This window comes from Erinaceus europaeus, chromosome 17 (genome assembly GCF_950295315.1).
Source record: "Erinaceus europaeus chromosome 17, mEriEur2.1, whole genome shotgun sequence".
Classification (NCBI taxonomy): domain Eukaryota; kingdom Metazoa; phylum Chordata; class Mammalia; order Eulipotyphla; family Erinaceidae; genus Erinaceus; species Erinaceus europaeus.
In genome coordinates this window covers 6,010,003-6,032,846 of record NC_080178.1, presented here as the reverse complement: position 1 = coordinate 6,032,846, position 22,844 = coordinate 6,010,003, and the positions used below count along the sequence as shown (strand labels likewise).

General features: G+C 37.9%; 1 protein-coding gene across 1 annotated transcript; it reads right to left on the bottom strand.

The window, feature by feature from the left end:
* Positions 1 to 15,622: 15,622 nt before the first annotated feature.
* Positions 15,623 to 16,636, bottom strand: LOC103110350 (olfactory receptor 5T7-like). The gene has a single exon (XM_007519525.2). It carries the CDS (start codon positions 16,634 to 16,636, stop codon positions 15,623 to 15,625), a length of 1,014 nt encoding a protein of 337 aa, XP_007519587.2.
* Positions 16,637 to 22,844: the final 6,208 nt, after the last annotated feature.

The following is a 22,844-nucleotide window of genomic DNA, read 5'->3' as shown; positions in this document are numbered from 1 at the left end:
TTGATGAGAGAATGAGAGAGACAGAGACAGAGAGGCAGGGCTGTGATGCAGCGGGTTAAGCGCACATTGTACTAAGTGCAAACACCCCACTCCCCATCTACAAGGGGTTCGCTTCACAAGCGGTGAAGCAAGTCTGCAGGTGTCTGTCTCTCTCCCCACCCCTGACTATCCCCTCTCAATTTCTCTTTGTACTAGCTAATAAAAAAAGAAAAGGAAAAAAATGGCCTCCAGGAGCAGTGGATTCACAGTGCTGGCACCAAGCCCCAAAGATAACCCTGGAGGTGAGAAGGGTGTGGGGGAGGGATAGGGACAGAGCCCAGAGCACTGCTGGGGATTGAACCTGAGATCCAAGAGCCTCAGGCATGAGAGTCTTTTGCAGAACCATTATGCTGTCTCCCCAGGCCTATTTTAATATTTGTTTATTCATATATTTATTTATTTAATTAAATTTGATTTCCAAGTACAGACATTCATTAGGGATACACCATTATATTTCATTAGACCCTAAAATCTGCAAACATTGCAGTAAAAGTTACATATAATTGCCCTGAATCTTTGTGTTAAATGTTTCAAATCCTTTTCTTTAATCTTAATAATTGTTAAAATATGAGAAAATACACACTTATGGGACCGGGTGCTGGCACACCTATTTGAACACACATGTCACAGTGCTCAAGCCCCCAGACCTCACCTGCAAGGTGGAAAGCTTCACATGGGGTGGAGCAGGTCAGCAGGTGTCTCTCTTTCTCTCTACCTCTCCATCTCCCCTACCTTCTCGATTTCTGGCTGTCTCTATCCAATAAATAAAGATAATAAAAAAAGAAAAATTTTTTAAAAAGAAAATACACACATATGTATATTTGGAAAACCTGTGACTTATAATGTCTGGTTACTTACGGGAAGCAGACATTCTCTGTTTTTCTGTCTCCAGTCTCCAGGGGAGTCTCGGCTGTAACAGGGTAGACACAGATAAAGGACTAAAAGACCTTCAAACTAACAGAGGCTTTTTCTGATACCCATGAACTAAGCTTACTACGTCCTTGGGATAAGGCCAGGAGTTACAGAGTAAACACAGACTCTAACAAGTCTGTTATAAGTGGCCTATATACTAAGAGAAATCATTACATCATGCATGTTTTAACATGTTTATGTACACCTTTAAGATATTTATTCATTTTTTATTTATTTTTTTAAAATTTTTTTTGTTATTTTATTTTATTTATTTATTCCCTTTTGTTGCCCTTGTTGTTTTTTATTGTTGTAGTTATTATTGTTGTTGTCGTTGTTGGATAGGACAGAGAGAAATGGAGAGAGGAGGGGAAGACAGAGAGGAGGAGAGAGAGATAGACACCTGCAGACCTGCTTCACCGCCTGTGAAGCGACTCCCCTGCAGGTGGGGAGCCGGGGTTTGAACCGGGATCCTTATGCCGGTCCTTGTGCTTTGCGCCACCTGCGCTTAACCCGCTGCGCTACAGCCCGACTCCCTCATTTTTTAATTTTTTAAAAATATTTATTTTCCCTTTTGGTGCCCTCTTCCTTATTTTTGTTGTACTTATTATTGTTGTTGTTATTGGTGTCATCGTCAGATAGGACAAAGAGAAATGGAGAGAGGAGGAGAGAAAGACAGACACCTGCAGACCTGCTTCACCGCTTGTGAAGCGACTCCCCTGTAGGTGCGGAGCCAGGGGCTCAAATCGGGATGCTTATGCCGGTCCTTGCACTTTGCACCACATTTACTTAACCCACTGCACTACCGCCCGACTCCCAACTTTAAGATATTTATACTTGAGGGGGCTGAGTGGTGGCACACCTGGTTAAGCTCACATAGTATGAAGCACAAGGATCTGCTCAAGGATGCCAGTTCGAACCCCTGGCTCCCCACCTACAGAGGGCTGCCTCACAAGCTGTGAAGCAGGGCAGCCGGTGTCTATCTTTCTGTCTCCCTCTCTACCTCCGTTCCCCCGTCAATTTCTCTCTTTCCCATCCAATCCAAAATGGGGGGAAATATGTTTATATTTGACATAGCTGTAGGCACACACACCAAGTAAACAGAGGAACAGAGTGGTCCACATAGGATATTCTGCAGAACCTCACTGCAAGATGTGTGCCCTGCTTCCACCATCCCATATTCCTTTCTCACTCTCTCAGTAGTGTAATGACGTTTATTTCTCAGCTATGAGATGTGAACAAAACCCTGCCCACAGGCATCCAGAGAGTCCCCATTATGTTTTTCTATACATTTAAATAAGAAAAACAATGTGATATGAAAACGGAGCATTAATAAAATCTCATCACATCACCATAAAGTAGAATGTAAGAATTTTGTTTCAACTTTTTTTCATTTGCCTCCAGGCTCATCACTATGACTCAGTGATGGCACTACAAATCCAAGGCTCCTGGTGACCTTTTTTTTTTTTAATTTTTCTTTTTGTTTTATTTGATAGGACAGAAATAAATTGAGAGGCAAGAGGAAGACAGAGAGGGAGAGAGAAAGACAGATACCTGCAGACCTGCTTCACTGCTTGTGTAGTGTCCCCTCTGCAGGTGGGGAGTCAGGATTCAAACCAAGGTCTTTGCACAAATCCTTGCACATAGTACTATGTGCACTTAACTGGGTGCACCACCACTGGCTCCAGAATTACAGTTCAATTTATCATATCAGAAAACTTTACCTGACTAAATCATCATATATCTTCATTTTTAGTTATTATTTTAACCCATAAATATTTGTAGATTTATGATGAGATAACAAAGCCAAAAACAGGAGGTTCTTGGCATTTCATCTGCCAGAGTGATGCTCTCATTCTTCAAAATCAATAAGGAAATCTCAAATAAGATCCCTATTTTGATTTCTATACTTTATTATATTGTTCATGTGCTGTTACAATTCTAACTTCATGCCAGTATAAGTCTTTTTTATACTTGTCATCAATTCTGTATCCCTAAAAAGACCTTCATCTAGTTTTTAAGTAAATAAATCCTGGCAGGGCTCTAGAAGATACTCAGTTGGTGGAACACACACTTTACCATTTTGACAAGTGTAAATACCCGGATTCAGATCCCCGACCACCAAATGGGAGCACCTGCTCAGGGGAAGATTTGGGAAAAATAAAGCAGAAAAGGAAAGGTGTAAAGGGGAAAAAAAAAAGAGCAAAATATAATACTATAGTGCAGTACTGTAAATGATGAAATTATGCAGGTATGAAATTTCAGAGATAAACCTGGTAGAGTAAAAATGAAGTAAACAAAGAAGAAGATGATGAGAGAGAGAGAAAGAGAGAGAGAGGAAGGAAAGACTGAAAGAAGGGTGGAAGGAAAGAGTGAGAGAAGGAAAGGAAGAAGGAGGAGGAGGAGGAGGAAGAGGAGGAGGAGGAGGAGGAGGAGGAGGGCAGAGCCAAGATGGCGACTTGGCTGGCTTGAACTCCAATAAGCAGCAGCTTGTGACGTAGGATTCTCTGGATAGGGTAGGATACTGGGCCGAACTTCAGCAGGAGGGTGAATAAGGGGTCCTAGGGGTGAATAAGGGGACCAAGGAGGAGTCCTATAGCTCACTCTTGGGTTAGAAAATGGACAGCAGGGAGACAAAGAAAGGAAAATCTTTTGATTATTTCTGAAGCTCACCCCTCCCCCACGCCCCAGAAACATCCCCCAGGGGCTGGAAAGCTGCTCCTAGCAGGCTTCCCCCTGAGCTATTTTCTTTACCAAGATTCCTGGCTCAGCAGGTGTGTCATTCCAAGCTTTTCCCTTTTTGTTTTTCTTCTCTCTATCTCATTTTGTTAAAGTGGCTGGAGCTCTACTTAAGTGACAAAATACATGACCAATCAGAGCCTCATCCCTGCCTGGGCAAGACTACCTAAAGTTTTTTTTTTTTTTTTGTATAGTACTTACAATTGGCTGTCTTTGCTTGGTTGCCTGCAGCCAATCCAGAGCAGTCCAAGCTGCAGACTGACTATTAGGGCTTTTGCTTTCTTTTATATTATTATTATTATTATTATTATTATTATTATTATTATTATTATTTACGTGTGTCCTTTTTCCCCCTCCTTCTTCACATTGTCCAAAATTAACTGTTGTTGATTTTTCCATTGCTAGGTAAATGGGTATCCTATCCATTGTGAGAGGAACTTGTTTCTCTCTACCTCTTCCCTTCACTCTCCTTTTTCCATCCTCATGGCTAATTCAAAATAAAAAAAATCTCTTTCCTGTCACTTCTCTCTTTTTGTTGTTGTTGTTTTTGTATTCTTTTCTTTCTTCTTCCTTCTTTTAATTTCTGAATTCACTGATACTCGTTTGTGAATTATTTGGGGGAAGAAATCTGACTCAGAGTGGACTCTTTCTGTGTGCATGTCTCTCTTCTCTACTTCCCTTTCTCCTCTTGCTATCCCTAGAATTTACAGTGCACAGTAGATGTGCATAATTGTCTATTCTTCCTTTCCCTTTTTTCCTTTCTCTTTCTTTTTTTTTTTTTTTTTTGGATTTGGTTGTATTTTTTTCATGGACTGGAGGTGTTGTTTGGCTAACTGGTATTGGTTGAACTGCATCAATCCTTGCTTCAATTACTATTGTTGTAATGTCTGAGTTTGGTGACTGCATTTGTCATAAAGGTCTTTAGTATAGTGTGGCTTGTACTCAAAACACAACAAGTGAAGAATGACAGAACAGAAAATTAAAAAACACATCAATAAAAAATGGTTAAATCAAGAGCAAATAAAACTGCTACCACAATGAATCAAGACAGGAGCCCAGAAGAAATTCCAAATCAGTCAGAAGTAACCATAGATAAGAACATTATGCAAGCAATAATAAACCCTAATAATCACAGAATTGAGGACAACTATGGAGGAAAGGGCTATCAGAATTAGGGAAACAACAGATGAGACACTCAAGGAAAAGACAAGCTACCTTGAGGCAATTAGAGAACTGAAAGCTGAAATAGCTGAACTAAAAGGCCAATTAGCAGAATAAGCTAATACTATAACTGAACTGAAGAAAGAAGCTGAAGAAAGGAAAGAAGATTAACAGAAGCAGAAAACAAAATTAGACAAACAGAGGATGAGCTAGACAAAACAAAGAAAGAGGTAAAAAAGCTCAAAAAGAGATTGAGAGACACTGAAAACAACAACAGAGACATATGGGGTGAACTCAAAAGAAGTAACATTTGTATAATTAGCCTACCAGAGGAAGAAAGAGAGGAAGGAGAAGTAAACATTCTAGAGGAAGTAATAGAAGAAAAACTCCCAGACCTAAACAACAGAAAGGACACTAAGATTCAAGAGGCCCAGAAAATCCCAAACAAAATCAACCCAGACCTAAAGACACATCACAGTTCCAATAAAAGGAAGTAAGGCTAAAGAAAGGATTCCAAAGGCTGCAAGAGAAAATAAACAAAAAGTCACATACAGGAGAAAACCAGTAAGATTATCATCAGACTTCTCCACTCAAAGTGTAAAAGCCAGAAGAGAATGGCAAGATATCTGTCAAGCCCTGAATGAAAAAGGGTTTCAACCAAGGATAATATATCCTGCTAGACTTTTATTCAGACTAGATGGAGGAATCAAAACCTTCTTGACAGACAACAGTTAAAGGAGGCAACCTTCAACAAGCCTGCCCTGAAAGAGGTTCTAAAGGACCTCATAAACAAGAAGATCAATATAATACTTGCCATATATCAGAGCAAAAAAAATGTTGAATAATGGCACTACAATACATTAAATCCATAATATCAAAAATGTCAATGGCTTAAACTCACCCATTAAAAGGCACAGAGTGGGAGGATGGATCAGAAAACACATCCCAACCATATGATGCTTGACAGAATCCCACCTTATCCAACAAGACAAACACAGACTTAAAGTGAAAGGATGGAAAACTATCATACAGGCTAATGGGCCACAAAATAAGGGCAGGAACAGCCATTCTCATCTCTGACACCACAGACTTTAAATTAAATAAAGTAATAATACATAGGCAAGGTCATTACATAATGATTAGAGGATCAATCAACCAAAAAGATTTAACAATTATTAACACCTTGCACCCAATGAGGGACCATCTAGATACATCAAACACCTACTGAAAAAACTAAAAAAATACATCAATAGTGATACAATAATAGTGGGAGATTTTAACACTCCACTCTCACACTTAGACACATAAATGAAGCAGAGAATCAACAAAGAAACAATAGAATTAAATGAATAGATGGACAGACTAGACCTCCTGGACATTTTCAGAGTTCTTCACCCCAAAAAACTGAATACACATTCTTTTCAAATACACACAGCACATCCTCAAGGATAGACCACATGTTAAGCCACAAAGACATCATCAACAAATTCACAAGCATTGAAATCATCCCATCTATCTTCTCAGACTACAGTGGAGTAAAGCCAACATTTAAAAACAAACAGAAAATTACTAAAAGTCACAGAATTTGGAAACCCAACAACACACTGCTTAAGAACAGTCTTTTGGTGGTAGGAATGGTGTTTATGTACACTCCTATTAATTTATAGTCATATAAATCACTATTTAACTAATATGAGAGGGTAAAAATTGAATGTCTCAAACTTTTTAAAGCACAGAGTCTTTTAAATATATAGGCTGAATCTTTGATATGTTGACTCTCTTAAAATTTTAGACCAGGGAGAACAGAAGCAACTGGTGGCACAGCTATATACAAATAATATCAAAGGACATAAATTATGGTCATGTTGTATATGATAAAGCAAATCCTAACAAATGTATATTTCAAAGTTAACCCAATTGCCAAGTAATGTGATTATAGCAATAAATATCTATTTTCTTATTAAACCCTAAGACAGCAGGAACCTTCAGCTTCTTCTATAAAGCCTATATTTCCCCCAGTACTGGAACCTCTAGGGTGAGCTTTACTTTTCTTAATACTTCTCTCAATTTATACCAAATGATATTCCATCCGCTGATCCCAACCTGCTGAGGAATACCACCTCTGCATGCTTCACTTCAGACTGTGTGTCCAGAGATGTCAGGCCTGGAATGTCAACCCTTCACCCTCATTACTTGGGTGAAACCTTTCCTTTCATAATATTCTCTAATTCCAGTCCAGGAGGTTCACTTCCTAACAAAATCCCAAAACCTAGATATAGACTAGGTCCCGTAAAATAGAGCAAATGTTCACATGTATCCATAAATTAGGGCAAAATATATATCTGAAAGCAAAAATACACAATATAGTCTGTAGTGAGTCAGTATCAAGTTCATAATGAAATAGTGTCTACTTAGGCTTAGATACCCTCCTCACCTACTTCCTATTACAGTTACTCTATGAGCTAATAAAGGTAACCTTAGCAAAGCAATGACTGCAAAAGATGAATAAGGGAAAGAGACTGGCATACTTTAAGGATAACTCTTTAGTCACTATCAGGCCACCCCATTAGCTGGGGCCCTATTCGGGAGTCCTGAGATTCCCAAACAGGCATGATGGGCCTAGACCTCAAATAAATTCCTCTCTCCATTGCTACCGGTCATTTCTATCAGGAACAACACAATAGATCCCTTTCTGGGCCCCCATAGGACCGTGCCCTCAACTTGGATCAACAATGGTAGATAATGTTCCATCCTCTGAAGAGAGGATGGACAGCATACTCTATGCTATACCTGAGGAAGATGGCTCCTGATATTGGGGAAGCTTGGAATGTTCCTACTCATGACCACAGAATGTGATCTCAGATCTTCAGGGATGCAGAGGTCACAAAGGCTCCTAAGCTGAATATGGGTCTCAGATCAGATCAAATCGATGGGGTTTACAGTCCCCTTTCCCATATTGGGGAGCTGCTCTCTTCCCTGATCCAGCTTTCTGGTCCTTTGTCCATCCATAACATTATCTCCCCAGACAATAACTTGGATCCACCTGCATATCAGATTTTAGGCTTAGCAGAAAAAAAGAAAAAGAAGAAAAAAATTATTATAGTCCCAGGCCCTTTGTAATATAACTAAAATATGCCTACTAGCTATCTACAAAATGGAGGACCCCCCCCCCAACTATTTATCTGCACTATTTCAGCCTTTAGGTCCATGATTGGTAAACAATTTATTTGGCTTTGTATGTTAACTCTCTTTTCAACCACCAGGTTCCAGATGCTAGCATGATGCCAACCAGACTTCCCTGGACAGACAACCCCACCAATGTGTTCTGGAGCTCCACCTCCCCCAGAGCCCTTGCCCACTAGGGAAAGAGAGAGACAGGCTGGGAGTATGGATTAACCTGTCAACGCCCATGTTAAGTAGGAAAGCAATTAAGGAAGCCAGACCTTCCACTTTCTGCATCCCACAATGACCTTGGGCACATACTCCCAGAGAGTTAAAGGATATGAAAACTATCAGTGGAGGGGAGGGGATGGGATACCGAGTTGTAGTGGTTTAGTCAATGTTTCCTTTTTATAAATAATTTTTAAAAAAAATAGAAGAAGGAGGAGGAAGATGAGAGGGAGAATGAAGAAAGAGAGACCATACCAATGCATTTATAGCTCACAGAGTAGAGCCACACACCCCCTGCATAAAAACCTACCTTTGAGAACACACAGAGGAGAGCTTCATGCAGAAGAGAAGCTTCATGAGCAAAGAAACCGTGCTGTGATGTCTGATTTCTCTCTGTCACTCCCATCCTCTATTTCTTACCTTCTTTCTGGATAAGTGTGGATTCCATCAAATGATGAAATTGTACAAATGTGAAGCCTTGGTGCTCCCTCCACAGACGAAATGTATATAGATATAGACAGATATAGTTTATCCCAATCAGATCCAGTTAAAGCATTTATCTATTTTGCTGTATCTATTTATGTATTTTGCTGTAAAGAGAAATTATAGAGGCATCACTCCATCTAATAAGTAAATAACCGTTCTACAAATACACACTTATCAACTTCTTCTTCTAGCGTTTGCCCTTCTTCCGTAGCCAGTCAACAGCGTCAGGTGGAGCCTGATGTCAAGTTTCGAGACCTCCTTTGAATCTGGAGAGGTGGCCGTCGTTGACTATGTGGGTCATAGTCTGTCTGGAGCCGCAGGGGCAGTTCAGGTCGTCTCTGGCTCCCCAGCGATGGAACATAGCGGCGCACCGATATTTAAGATAACATGAACAGAGCTTAATTGTAGCTGATTTTATTTTAAGCAATATATCTGGGGGCCGGGTGGTGACACGCCTGGTTGAGTGCACACATTATAGTGTGCAAGGACCAAGCTTTGAGCCCCTGACCTCCACCTACAGGGGGAAAACTTTGTAAATGGGGAAGCAATGCTTCAGATGCCCCTCTCCTTCCGTCTCTCTCTCTCTGTCTCTCTCTCTCTCTCTCTCTCTCTCTCCCTCTCCCTCTCCCTCTCTTCCCCCCTCTCATTTCCTCCCTCTTGATTCCTGGTTTTCTATATCCAATAAATAAACAAACAAAAGCAAAAAAAAATAATAAATTATGTTTAAAAAAGAGATATCAGAAGGATAATATATATATAATTTTACTTTATTTTATATTCTATTTATTACTGATTTATTTACTAGACAAAGAAAAGTTAAGAGAGAATGTGGAAAGAGAGGAAGAGAGGTACACAGGGCACTGCTTTATCACACATGAATCTCCCCTGAGCCCCTCTTCCCTGGCAGTTGGAGATTGGAAGCTTGAACTTGGGACCTCTTGCATGTGTGCTCAAGAATGTGTGCCACTCACTGCCAGACCCATCAGTGATGCTATTTTAGAGATAGAGAATGTCAGAAAAAATGTTGCACCCCCATCAGGATATTACAGATATTAGGAGAGAAAAGAAAGGATACAATGACTGTTACTAGATGCTAAGGGACTCATAGGAGATTAGAAAATTGTGTGCATCATGTGATATAATCTACATAGCTGTCTTCAAAATAAGAAATAAAATGACATTCTTTTCTAGCTGAGAAAACCGACAAGAAGTCAGCTCAGTAGTAAAGAAAAACAGGTGATTAGTTACTAGGAGAGACAGAATTAAAGACCAAATATTTCTGCTTCAAATGTTAACCTAGTCCCATTTGAATAAAATGCATCGTCATTGATACATGCCTTATCTGGAAATGGTATCCCCTAATACTTTTTTGATGTATTCAAATAGTTAAAAGAATATCAAGAATGAGTTAGCAATGATGGTAACAAAAACTAAGTGACACTTTGATTAGATAGCTATTTATAAAGTATAATTGAAATTAATTTATGTAGCATTGTAAATATCATCCATAAATGGAACATGCTCAGTGATTAATTAATTGATTATATCCTTCCTTTAATATTTTTCCTCAATGCATAATATAAGCCTGTGTCTATTTTGAATGTGATTATTTCCTTTCATCTAAGAAGTTAAAACACATTTCTAACTTGAAAATGTATCAGCATAAATAGCCAGACTTCCCCATTATCACTGCCATGATTTCTGGAATTACATCATTCAAATGTATCCAGTTTTGAGTTAAAAAGGCACTTCTATCTCAGATTAACATACTGAAGCATAGACTGAAATATTTTAAGTGGCAAAAAAAAAAATTTGATCTTACCTGTGAAAATTAACTACTCAGTCAATTAGGATACACTGTGAATAGCAAGCTTCTGCAATGTTATAAGCAGGTTCTTGAGCACTTCTTCAAGTCCACTGGGATACTCCACTAAGAAAAACACACTCATTATCTTCTAGGAATGAAAAAAGAACTAGAAAGGTAATTTTAATTTGCTCACAAAAAAAGCAGAATAGTCTGAAGCAATTAATTCCATGATAAATATGGTTACAGAGTTTATTGACCTTCTTATAAACTGATCTGTAAAATAAAAATAGAAATATAACAGGAAAATTAATTTAAGGACATAAGATTATAGTCCTACTTACGATACAATCTGTGGAAAAGCTTAGAATTTTTGGGGGGTGTATACCCCAAGGACTCCATAACACCCAACCAAAAAGATATGCGCACACCTATGTTCATAGTAGCACAATTCGTAATAGCTAAAACCTGGAAACAACCCAGGTGCCCAACATTTTTTTTTTAACCAGAGCACTGCTTAACTCAGGCTTATGGTGGTGCAGGGGATTGAACCTGAGACTTTGAATCCTCAAGCATGAGAGTCTTGCATGATAATTATGCTATCTACCCATACCTGAAAAACTTAAATTCTCATGAAAAAGGAATTTTATTTTTATGAGATGATGATCAATTTACTTTTATTAAAATCCTGATACATATGGACACAAGAAAGTGTATTGAAAGGACAAGATAGTATAGACTTCGTAATCACTCAATTATCTCTCTACTGAGAAACAAGAAATCAAATCCACAATGAATATTTATCTTCCACCTATCAGGATGCATATTACTAGTAAGATGAGAAGTTCAGGTACTGAAAAGACTATGGAGAAAAGGGAATCTTCATATAAAAACAACAACAAAAAGGAACAAGCCTAAACTCAAATACACAGAAGTATCAAGCCCCCGGCTCCCCACCTGCAGGGGTGTCACTTCACAGGCAGTGAAGCAGGTCTGCAGGTGTCTATCTTTCTCTCCCCATTTCTGTCTTCCCCTCCTCCATTTCTCTCTGTCCTATCCAACAACAACGACATCAATAATAACTACAACAATAAAACAACAAGGGCAACAAAAGAGAACAAATGAATAAAACTTTTTTAAAAAAATACACAAAAGTATACTGGTGATTATCAGAAGAGAAGGGATCTATGCTGTGGGTTATGAGTAAAAGATTCTGCATGGTAACTAGAATCCTGGTAATGAGCTCATTATAGTGTAAAACAGACATTAAATAAGCAAATTATAAACCTAAAATGTGAACATGTTTAAAAACAGTGTTGTCCGAGCCAAGGTGGTGAAATACTAGGAAGAGTTCATACTGCCTTTCATGAGATTCTTCTTCAAACACTGGGCCCCACCTATAGGGCGGAGGAGGCTTCACACGTGGTGTTGAAATGCTGCCAGTGTATTAGCTCTTTGTCTCTATCTCCCTCTCTAACTCTACCTCTCACACACTGTTACAAATAAATAAATAAATCCATCTATGAGATATCCTGGAGTTACTGCAGGTGCCAGTGCCCTCCTCCCCACCCCTAGTGATAAAAAGACAAATGTCTGTGTGGGGAATCCCAGGATTCCCTGACCAGGGCCCCAGGTGATGGGGTGCCTGCTAGTGACTAAAGAGTCATCATTAAAGTATGTCAGTCTCTGGCCCTTACTCAGCTTTTATAGTCCGTCCTTTGTCTGACAAGGTTAGCTTTGGGCTGATTGAGAGACGTGCAATAGGAGGTAGGTGAAGAGCCTATCTAAGTAGAGGTCTATGTAGAAACTATTTCATTAGGTACTTTATGATGTCTTTTTAGGTCTCTCTGCTTGCTTGCTACATTTATTGACTCACTGCAAACTATTGTGCACTTTTGCTCTAAGGTCTATGAAAACAAAAGATAAATGGATACTGTGATAGCATTTAGATAAGATTTCTGGTAACTTTAGGCTTAATGTATAACTCCAGACCTAAACGACTTCATACTCATTAACTTGTGACTCCTCAAACAATAATGGGGCCAACGAGCAAAAGATCCCATGTAGACAAAGTTTCAGACAAAGGTGACTGACTGGATAGCGTTACTGAACACAGCAGTCCTATAGATACCGGAGTGACATCTGCAACATGTAAAGCCTCCTTTCCACTTACCGTTAGCTTAAGCTTTTTACTCCTGCCTCTGCTGTTTGTCCTGCTTTCTACCTGAATAAACCCTTTCAGTATTAAGCTACGTGAATAAGAGAGCGAGACCTCAAAACTTAAGATGTCACTACTTGCTCCGACTTCTCTAGGGCTGGCGCAATAGTGAAGTCCTTCTGAGTTCTTTTAGACAAAAAAAAAAAAAAGGCGTCTTTCAGTAATAATAAAACATGAAATATGTAATTAAGACTTTGCTAAATAAAGGGGAATAAAATAGTAGTACTATTTCATAGTATGTGATACTTACATTACAAATATAAATATGTTATTTATTGTTTATACTAGTCTGTAGCCATGTTGCATAACATTACAATAAACTTAATAGGTCCAGGCTTATTTTTTCAAATGTATTTGTAAGGCTTTGCTGTGAGAAAACATCAGAATTTTAGAGACCTCATTATCAGAATTTTACTTATCTTTGGTTACCTTTAAATTTAAGTATAAACATAAAACTAATGTATAATCCCTAATTATTTATGGAATTATATATATATATATATATATATATATATATATATATATATATATATATATATATATGTAATGGGCCAGGCGGTGCTACAGCTGGGTAAGTGCACACTGCAATGACCAAGAACCCAGGTTTGAGCCCCTGGTCCCCACCTGTGGGAGGAAGCTTCAGGAGTGGTGAAGTAGAACTGCAGAGGTGTCTCTCTGTGTCTCTCTCCCTGTCTATCTCCCTTTCCTCTCTCAATTTCTTTCTGTCTAGATCCAATAATTAAAAAAAATAATTAAAACATCATTTAAAAGAGAATATATAAAATATCCATGCTTTCGAAGACATTTTTAAAAGGCAGGGTAAGTAAACCCTCACGAGTCCGCACTGCACTATGGTGATACCAAGCACCTGGACACATACATAATCTCAAACCACAAGCCATGATGACATTTCTCCAAATCACAGCTCTCAGGGTGGGGCAGGGATTGTTTAACTGGAGTCCGACTCTATGATTTTTCTGTGGATAAGGTGACATTTGCTCAAGCTACACAGATACCATTATAAGTTTACTTGTAGTTGCAACTCTAAGTGGTCTATGTAATTTCAGTCATACAAACAGGACTCTGTATGTAAATACATATGCAAATAATCACCTACACAATAATAAGCAACACAAATATCACTGTTGACATACAGAAGGCCTAAAGCCGAGTATCTCAGAATATGACTATCTTTGGTGATAGGATCTCTTTTCAATTAATTTGCTTTAATTCTTTAGGGGACACATGAATCCTTTGGGAGTGATGTCATGAGAAAAGAAACAATCAACACTCAGATTCGGAAAGAGGAATGATGAAGTGAAGACAAAGAAAGCTTAGTCAAAATGGAGAATTCAAGTTTCAGACAAAATCAACGCTGTCTTCACTTTGCTCTCTGGTTTCCAGATTTTAGAACAGTAAAAGTTAAATTACCACTGCATAAGCAATTTATTTTGGTAGTTCTCATAAAGGAACAAAACTAGAGTCAACATTGTGTCCACTTATGGAGACATGAGTATATACAAAGATAGGCATATTGTGTGTTGCAATGTGTATCTCAGAATGAACTAAGACATGAGCAAATAAAATAAGAGTATTATTGCATGTGTATACACTATGTAGCTATATGTATGTCTATAATACAGTAAAATAGCTGAATTTTGTAAGAATAATGTTGGAGAAAATAATTCAGCATGTGGATGACAGGACTTGCATGCTGCCAGTTCCTAACCAATTACCCCTCGATCACATGGCAATTTAACAGTGTTCAGGATTACATATCATCCTCTCTCTCCCTAAATTTATTTAAAATTAATAAAAAATAAAGCAAACCAAAAAAATGAAGGAGAGAAAGACAAATAAGCCAAAAGATTTATTATCATTTCAAACTGAGATAATAAGCATCATTCTTTCTTCATTTCAATTTAACAGTCAGTGTGAAAAAAGATTTTTCTGAACACTCTTGTTACTGCATCCTTTACATTTTTGTTTCTTAATTGGTAAATAATGGGATTAGTCATGGGGAATCACAATGGTCTAGAAAAATGTATTTGAATAGCATTATGTAACATATATGTCACGATTCATTTATCAATGGCCTAGTTCACAGTATCTTAGAAAGTAGCTGTATTTGATGAAAGAGTATTCTTTTGGGTAGTTAACATTATTTCTTTAGGATTGACCTTAGTCTAATGCAACTGGTGTCATAAATGAGATCACTATGCAGAGTGGAATAATCCTGAGAAGACAGACACATAAGACAGCCAACTACAAGTTAAGGTTAGTGGGTTCATAATAAATAAAACCTATCTTTACATTGTCCTTAGATTCTTAGATTTTAGAACAGGAAGAGAAAAACTTCTGTTGTGTAAGTGAAAAGTTTCTGGGACTTTTTATGACAGTCAGCAAAAACATAAAATGAGAATGAGCCTAGTCATAAATGTCTGTCTATATGTATAGACATGTGTGTATACATGGATATGTGTACATATATGTGTGTTGCAATGTATATATTTCATCATGAAATAGGAGGCAGACAGATAACAGTTTTCCTGCACATACATAGAACATATATGTGGTATTATGGCTAGAACCATTATACAAAATAGTGAATTCTGTGTGAATCACTAAAATAACTGTTCAGCTCCTAGAACTCTGAACTTGTGTACTGGCTTTTTCCAGTTCAGTCACTGTTGCTACATGTACACGTAGTGTTGCTCTGACTCAGTTGACTTCTCTCTCTCTTTCTCATTTCTCACTGGAGTTAGAAATTTAAACAAATAAATACTTAAATAAAAAAATGTAATCAGACTACACAAAATAATATCATTCTGAATTTATATAATGATCATAAGTAATTATTTGGTTCAATATATGGATCAGTGTGGAAAACATATTTTGTTGATACATTGATTTTTCCCAAACACTTTTTTCATAGCCTCTTTGACATCTTTGTTCCTTAAGCTGTAGATGATGGGATTTAGCATGGGGATCACAGTGGTATAAAAGATTGATGCTATCATGTCATACTCCAAAGCATAGTTGGAACTTGGTCTCACGTACATGAAGAGAACTGTTCCATGGAAAACGGACACTCCGGTGAGGTGAGAGCCACATGTAGAGAAGACTTTTCTTCTCCCTTCAGTGGAATGCATCTTCATAATTGCCACCAAGATGCAACCGTAGGAGACCAGGACAATCAGAAAGGTGACTAACTCAATGGAACCCACTAAGTAGAAGAGTAGGAGCTGGTTCATGTGTGTATCAGAACAAGATATCGTAAGTAAAGCAGGAGTGTCACAGAAGACATGTTGAATCTCATTGAATACACAGAAGGAGAGTCTAAATGTAGCCAGCGTGTGTGTAGAAGCATGCAAAAGGCCACAGACAAAGGAACCTATGATAAGGGGTGCATAGACCCTGGGTGACATGTTGACTGAATACAGGAGGGGGTTGTAGATTGCGACGTAGCGGTCATACGCCATTGCAGCCAAGAGAAAGCATTCTGCGGTCCCTAAAGTAATAGCAAGAAACATCTGTGTCGCACATCCAACATAGGAAATGTCTTTCCTCTCTGATAGGAAATTGGCCAACATCTTGGGGGTGATAACTGAAGAGTAACAGGCATCCAAGAATGATAAAGCACTAAGAAAGAAGTACATGGGGGTGTGGAGCCTAGAATCCCCAAGGACCAATACAACCAGTCCTAAATTCCCTACGACAGTAAAAAGATAGATGGTTAGAAAAAGACAGAAAAGGAAGACTTGCAGCTCATAGTCATCTGTGAAGCCCAGTAATATAAACCAAGTGACTTCGGTCACATTTTTCACCTGAATCCTGTGCAAATCTGGTGTCATAGCTGATGTGTCCACCTTAACTTTTAGATCTTTCATAAAGGCAATGATTTCCAAAGCAGAATATCTGATTCTTTTTAGAAAGTAATGTTGAGCTTCTTGGAAGTGAAGACAAAAATAATAATAAAGCTGAAACAAAATGAATGCGTTGCCTACAAAATAAAATAGATACATTTATTAAACTGATGGCTACTTTCATTATTTATTTATTTATTTTTGCACCAAGTTTATTGCTGAGGCTCGGTGCTGCTGTTACAAACCCATTGCCCTGGTAGCCTTCCTTCCTTCCTTCCTTCCTTCCTCTCTTCCTTCCTCTCTTCCTTTTCCCTTTTTTCTTTCTCTCATTCTTCCTCTCTTTTTCTCTTTCTCTCCCTCCTTTTCTATTTTATTTTGGTGGGACAGACAGAAATTGAGAAAGTGGGGGATAAGGGAGATAGAGAGGAAAAACTAGATACCTACACACCTGCTTCACCACTTTTGAAGTGTGAAGTGTCTCCCCTGCAGATGGAGTGAACGCTCAAACCCAGGTTCTTGCACAAGATAATGTGTGCACTCAATCAGGCGTGCCCCTGCCCAGCCCACTCTGTTTTTCTATGTATAAACCATCGCTATGCCAATCTGAGTGAATTGATTGTCAGTTAATATATTCTATTTTTTCCCACCACCCAGAGATTAGTACCTACACAAAGACTCCATTTCTGGTGTCCTTTTTTTTTTTCTTTATATTGTTTTTGCTCTTTATGACAGAAACAGAGAGGGAGAGAGGGAGGAGTAAGGAAGAGAGAGAGAAATAAAGAGACACCTGCAACAGTGCGCCCCCACTCATGAAACTTGCCCTCTGCAGGTGGGGGCAAAGAGATTAAACAAGTAATGTGTACACCACCTTCCAGGCCCTCCTACTTATTTTCAAAATTTCTCAATTTTTTAAGAGGTTAAAATGTCTTCCCCTTACCTGTAAAATAGAGCTGGTCACTCAGCTAAAGGAAACCATGAACATTTTTAGCCATTTGCACTTTCATAACAGCTTATAGCTCATGTGAAGAAAACATAACAGCTCTCCTCTGGGAAGGTAAAATATCATGAGAATTCCATTGTTCCCCAAGTAAACAAATTAATGATTTGGAGCAATGAATTGCATAGTAAAAGGGATTACATGGTTGTGCTTGATTTCTGGTCTAAAGAGGTGCTCAGTGGAAAATCATTACACATTATGCAGGAATATCACTGTAATGATATGGAACACTGATGATAGTTTGTTTCCACTGGTTTATAATTTATATTCTCTGAAATCCTGGATTTTCTCTCCTTGAGCATATAGTCGACTTGTTTTGTTTTCCTTAAAATTCAGTAAATATTTCTACTATGTTCACCTATGGATTCAAATATGAAAAAGAAATAAAGGAAAAAGGAGGGGAAGGTAGATGAGATTGGTAGGCAGTTCAACTTTAACAGAGAATTTAAATGACATATGTGTTTCTAGATCTATGTACACTTTAACAATGTATCATTCAGAGAAATAACTCACTCTGACAGGGTGAAGGACTCTTGCCTTTCCCAGGCTCCTGGAGCTTTCTCTGGCACTAGAATTACTTGATAGGTGCTCTGGTTTTTCTCCCATTAGAAACTCTGTCTGTGTCTCATATATTTAAGTAAAATTCATATTTTTAAAATAAAAATTCATGGAACTGCACACTCATGATGTTTTTCCATTTCTCCATGTATTCTTTAGATAATTGCATTAAAGAAAACAGAGAAAATACCTCCAAATAGGAAAGGAATTAGTGAAATTATTACAGCTTGTTGGAAATATGTTATATGTTGAAAACTCCAAATATCCCCCCAATTATTAGAATAATAATCAAATAACAATAGATTTAAGGTATAAAATCAATATATGTTAACCTTTAATTATAATATACTAATAAAATGATAAAGTGGAAAAATGAAGAAATGATTAAGAAAACATTCATACTAATAGTCACAAAAGACTTAAAATACTCAACCCCCCCAGTGAACAATATGGGAGTACTATGACTGAGGAAATCTTAGGTAGTAAGATTCTCTCTTTTTTTGTGTTTCTTTTTACCTGTCTCTTTATGCATGAAAATGGAGGTCTGGAAAGGTGAAGCCCTGGCAAGGATAAAAAAAGAAATAATAATAGTATACCTAGAACTAAGCATAACTAAGAAAATGAAATATTACTTACATTTAACTGATCATGCTATGTTGTTTATATTTCATATATGTATATATATATGCAATAACATAGTAATACTATGTATTAAAATATAATTTATGGACTCACCTTTCTTAAAATATATTTGCGGGGGAGTGGCTTAAGTGTAGGTGGCACAGAGCACAAGACCAGCATAAGAATCCCGGTTCTAGCCTCTGGCTCCCCACCTGCAGGGCAGTCACTTCACAGACTGTGAAGTGGGTCTGCAGGTGTCTATCTTTCTCTCCCCCCTCTGTCTTCCCCTCCTCTCTCCATTTTGCTCTGTTCTATCTAGCAACAACGACAGCAATAACAATAACTTCGAGTCCCGATCTCATGCAAAGAAGACCAGAATCACATGCAATAGCAAGAGCCTTTATTAGGAAGCTTAAGCTTAAGCTTGAGCCGCAGAAACCCTTCCAAGCAAGGGGAGAGTCTGCGACCCCGATTACTTCCCATCTCACCTTTTCATAGTTATCACAGGGTGGGCACAGGTGGAAATATCCACAGGGAACAAAGGAACAATTGGCTTTGGGTCAACAGCTGCTCTCAATATTCGGGGCCCCTCTCCAACTCCACAATAAATAACTACAACAATGAAAAACAAGGGCAACAAAAGGGAAATAAATAAATATAAAAATATTTTAAAAAGATCTTTGCATTGGTTTATCAGTACTCTCATGCACACATTAATCATAAATCACATTTGGATCATCTATACAATTACAACTTACACTGTCTACGTCTGTTGGTTTCTTTTCAAATTCAACAATCCTTTTTTTTTTTTTTTGCCTCCAGGGTTATCGCTGGGGATCGGTGCCTGCACTACAAATCCACTGCTCCTGGAGGCCTTTTCTTTTTTTTTTTTTACATTTTTGTTGTTGACTAGAACAGAGAGAAATTGAGAGCTAGAGAGGGGTAGAGCTGGTCAGTCCTTGTGCCTTGCATTATATGCACTTAAACCAGAGCCCTACTGCCCAGCTCCCAACATTATGCCTTTTCTTTATAGTTTCATCCACTTTTCACATTCTTCTTACGTTTTGCCATGCAACTTCTAGATATACTGTCTTGATTTGTTTGTCATAGTTTTTGTCTCTATTATTCTTAAGACTACATAGTATGGTAGTCATCTGGTCAATTTATGATCTGATTTAAGTGCTCCAACTTTAGTAACTTTTGGGGAAAAATATCTGGTTATTGTATATATCATTTAATGATAAGCTGTTGTTTCTGTAATGTGTAACTGTGTAACTAGGACTATATATGAATTAGGAGATGACATTACCAGTAAAAAAAAAAAAAAGTGATTTACAAGATAGTTGTATTTTGACCCTATCACTGACCTCTGTATCCCACAACTGCCAACTGACTTCTCCCTCAATCATCCCGCATGGGGGCTCCTACTCTTCTTCCTCCATCCTTCCTGGTCTTTATTCCCCAGTTGTTGCAACCTGTGTTTTTTCTTTCTTTCTCTCTTTCTTTCTTTCTTAAATTGCTCTTTTTAAAATTTATTTATTGATAAAATGGAAATACTGACAAGGCCATAGGATAAGAGGGGCATAATTCCCACCACCAGAGCTCCATATCCCATTCCCTCCTAATAGCTTTCCTATTCTTTAACCTCGTGAGAGTATGGACCCAGGGTCATGAGTGAAGTCGTCTCTGGTATTCATCCTTCTCCCTTTGCCTCGTCTTACTTAAAATGCTACTTCCAATTTCCACCCAGAATGTAACAAAGGACTCCTATCTTAATATATCTTATCTATTGTGTAATTTTTCTTTAGTATGTATTTAAACAAAGGCTAGCCAAAGAAGCCAATTCACTATGTAAACATGTTTGACATATCAGTATGTTTGACACTATTTCAGGGACTTTTTTTTTTTTTACTGTAAAGTAAATCATCACGCTGCTATTTTTAACCTGAAGGTAATTGAGTATATTCTCTTTGGAGCATCTCCTGTGGGTTCTATTAAGGTGGGATAAAGCTATTTAAGTGATCTAAATGAGCCATATTCATATTATACCTAACTTTATCGGCTGTTTGACAGGTAAAAATTATTTCCTGCTACTCTCAGGTAAAGGAGGATAAAATGTCAAGTTTAAGTTTATTATTATTTCTCTGTAGCAAGCATCTTAAAGAGTAGAACATAAATAAATAGAATGTACTCACCATGGTCTGATAATACCAACTCTCACTATTTTTTTTTTAATATTTAGGAAGAAACAATGAAAAATATTGCCTATGGAATTAAATCCTGTTTAATTTTCCTGATGGAAGAAGACAGACTGGATCAAAATAAAACAACCAGGAAATCAAGTAATGGAAGGGAGGAGAACTTACTTGGGGCCTATATTGTGATATAATGAGAATAATAAGTATAATTTCCTTTATCTACTTATTGAGTAGGGTTAAGGCTTTACTGTACAAAATTCTTTTGGGGAATGCAGAATGTGTGAGGTCCGGCTTCTGTAATTGCTTCTCTACTGGACATGGGCATTGGAACCATACCCCCAGTCTGTTTCTGTTGCCTTTGCTGTTTTATTATTGTAGTTATTATTGTTGTCATCACTGTTGGATAGGACAGAGAGAAATAGAGAGAGGAGGAGAAGACAGAGACGAGGAGAGAAAGCTAGACACCAGCAGACCTGCTTCACGGTTTGTGAAGCAACCCCCCCTCCCCTGCTGCAAGTTGGGGAGCCAGGCTAGAACGGGGATCCTTATGCCGGTCCTTGCACTTTGGAGCACTTAACCCGCTGTGCTACCACCTGGCCCCACATAATCAATTTTTAATTGACTATAATACTCTGAAAGAAAATTCATATATCTGAAGTTATCTTGAAATTCTCCAATTGTACTATAATACTGGAGAGTAGAAAACAGAGATTACCAATATCTTGTAATTTGAAACACAATACAAAAGACAAAATATACAAATGTAATATGATATAATGGTAAATATTTTCAAAAATAGACAGAATGAAAGATAAACTGTAACGCAATGTGATATAAAATTTTGAGGAACAACATTTTGAAAAATAGTAATATAGTAAATCATAGAATTATATATAAAATTACAGTCTGTATTTAAATTTGCCTTTTAAAATATTTTATTTATTTGGTATTGAATAAAGACAAAGAGAAACTGAGAGGGAAGAGAGAGATAGAGAGGGAAAGAGCCAGAAAGACACCTGCAACACTGCTTTACCACTCCTGAAGCTTTCCCCCTGCAGATAGGGAGCGGGCTTGAACCTGGGTCCTTGTGCACTGTAAGTGAGCATTTAACCAGGTGCCACTAAAATGGTTTTAAATGATAATTAAATATTATACATATTATATATAATATTATATATAACAAATATTATGTATATTTTATTTAAATGAGAAATACACAGAGGGGAGAGAGACCATAGCATTGTTCTCTGGCTTATTCTGGTGCTGGGGATTGAATGTGGGACCTTATAGCCTCAGGCATGAAAGTCTCTTTGTATATCCATTATGCTGTCTTCCCAGCACCTCAACAAATGTTTTATAGAGAGACTTATATATTTTTAATATTGTTTTTATTTTAATGAGAGGAGAGAACAAGAAACAGAGACAGAGACCAGAGCACTTCTTAGCACTGACTTATGGTGATGCTGGGGATTGAACATGGGAACTCAAAGCTTCAGGCATGAGAGTCTTTTGCAGAACCATTAGGTGCCCCAGCCCCAAGATTTATTATTAATTTTTTTTTAATTTTTTATTTAAGAAAGGATTAGTGAACAAAAGCATAAGGTAGGAGGGGTACAACTCCACACAATTCCCAACACCCAATCCCCATAACCCACCCCCTCCCCTGATAGCTTTCCCATTCTCTATCCCTCTGGGAGCATGGACCCAGGGTCGTTGAGGGATGCAGAAGGCCCACTTTCCCGTATGCATCTCCCAATCCAAACCAAATAACATTGCATCTGCCGATCACAACCTAACCAAGGCAACGATTGCTACCTCAACATGCTTCACCTCAGAATGTATCCAGAGACTTCACGTG

Coding starts and splice junctions, on each gene's coding strand:
- LOC103110350 (XM_007519525.2), bottom strand. CDS start 16,636: ATGAAAGATCTAAAAGTTAAGGTGGACACATCAGCTATGACACCAGAT.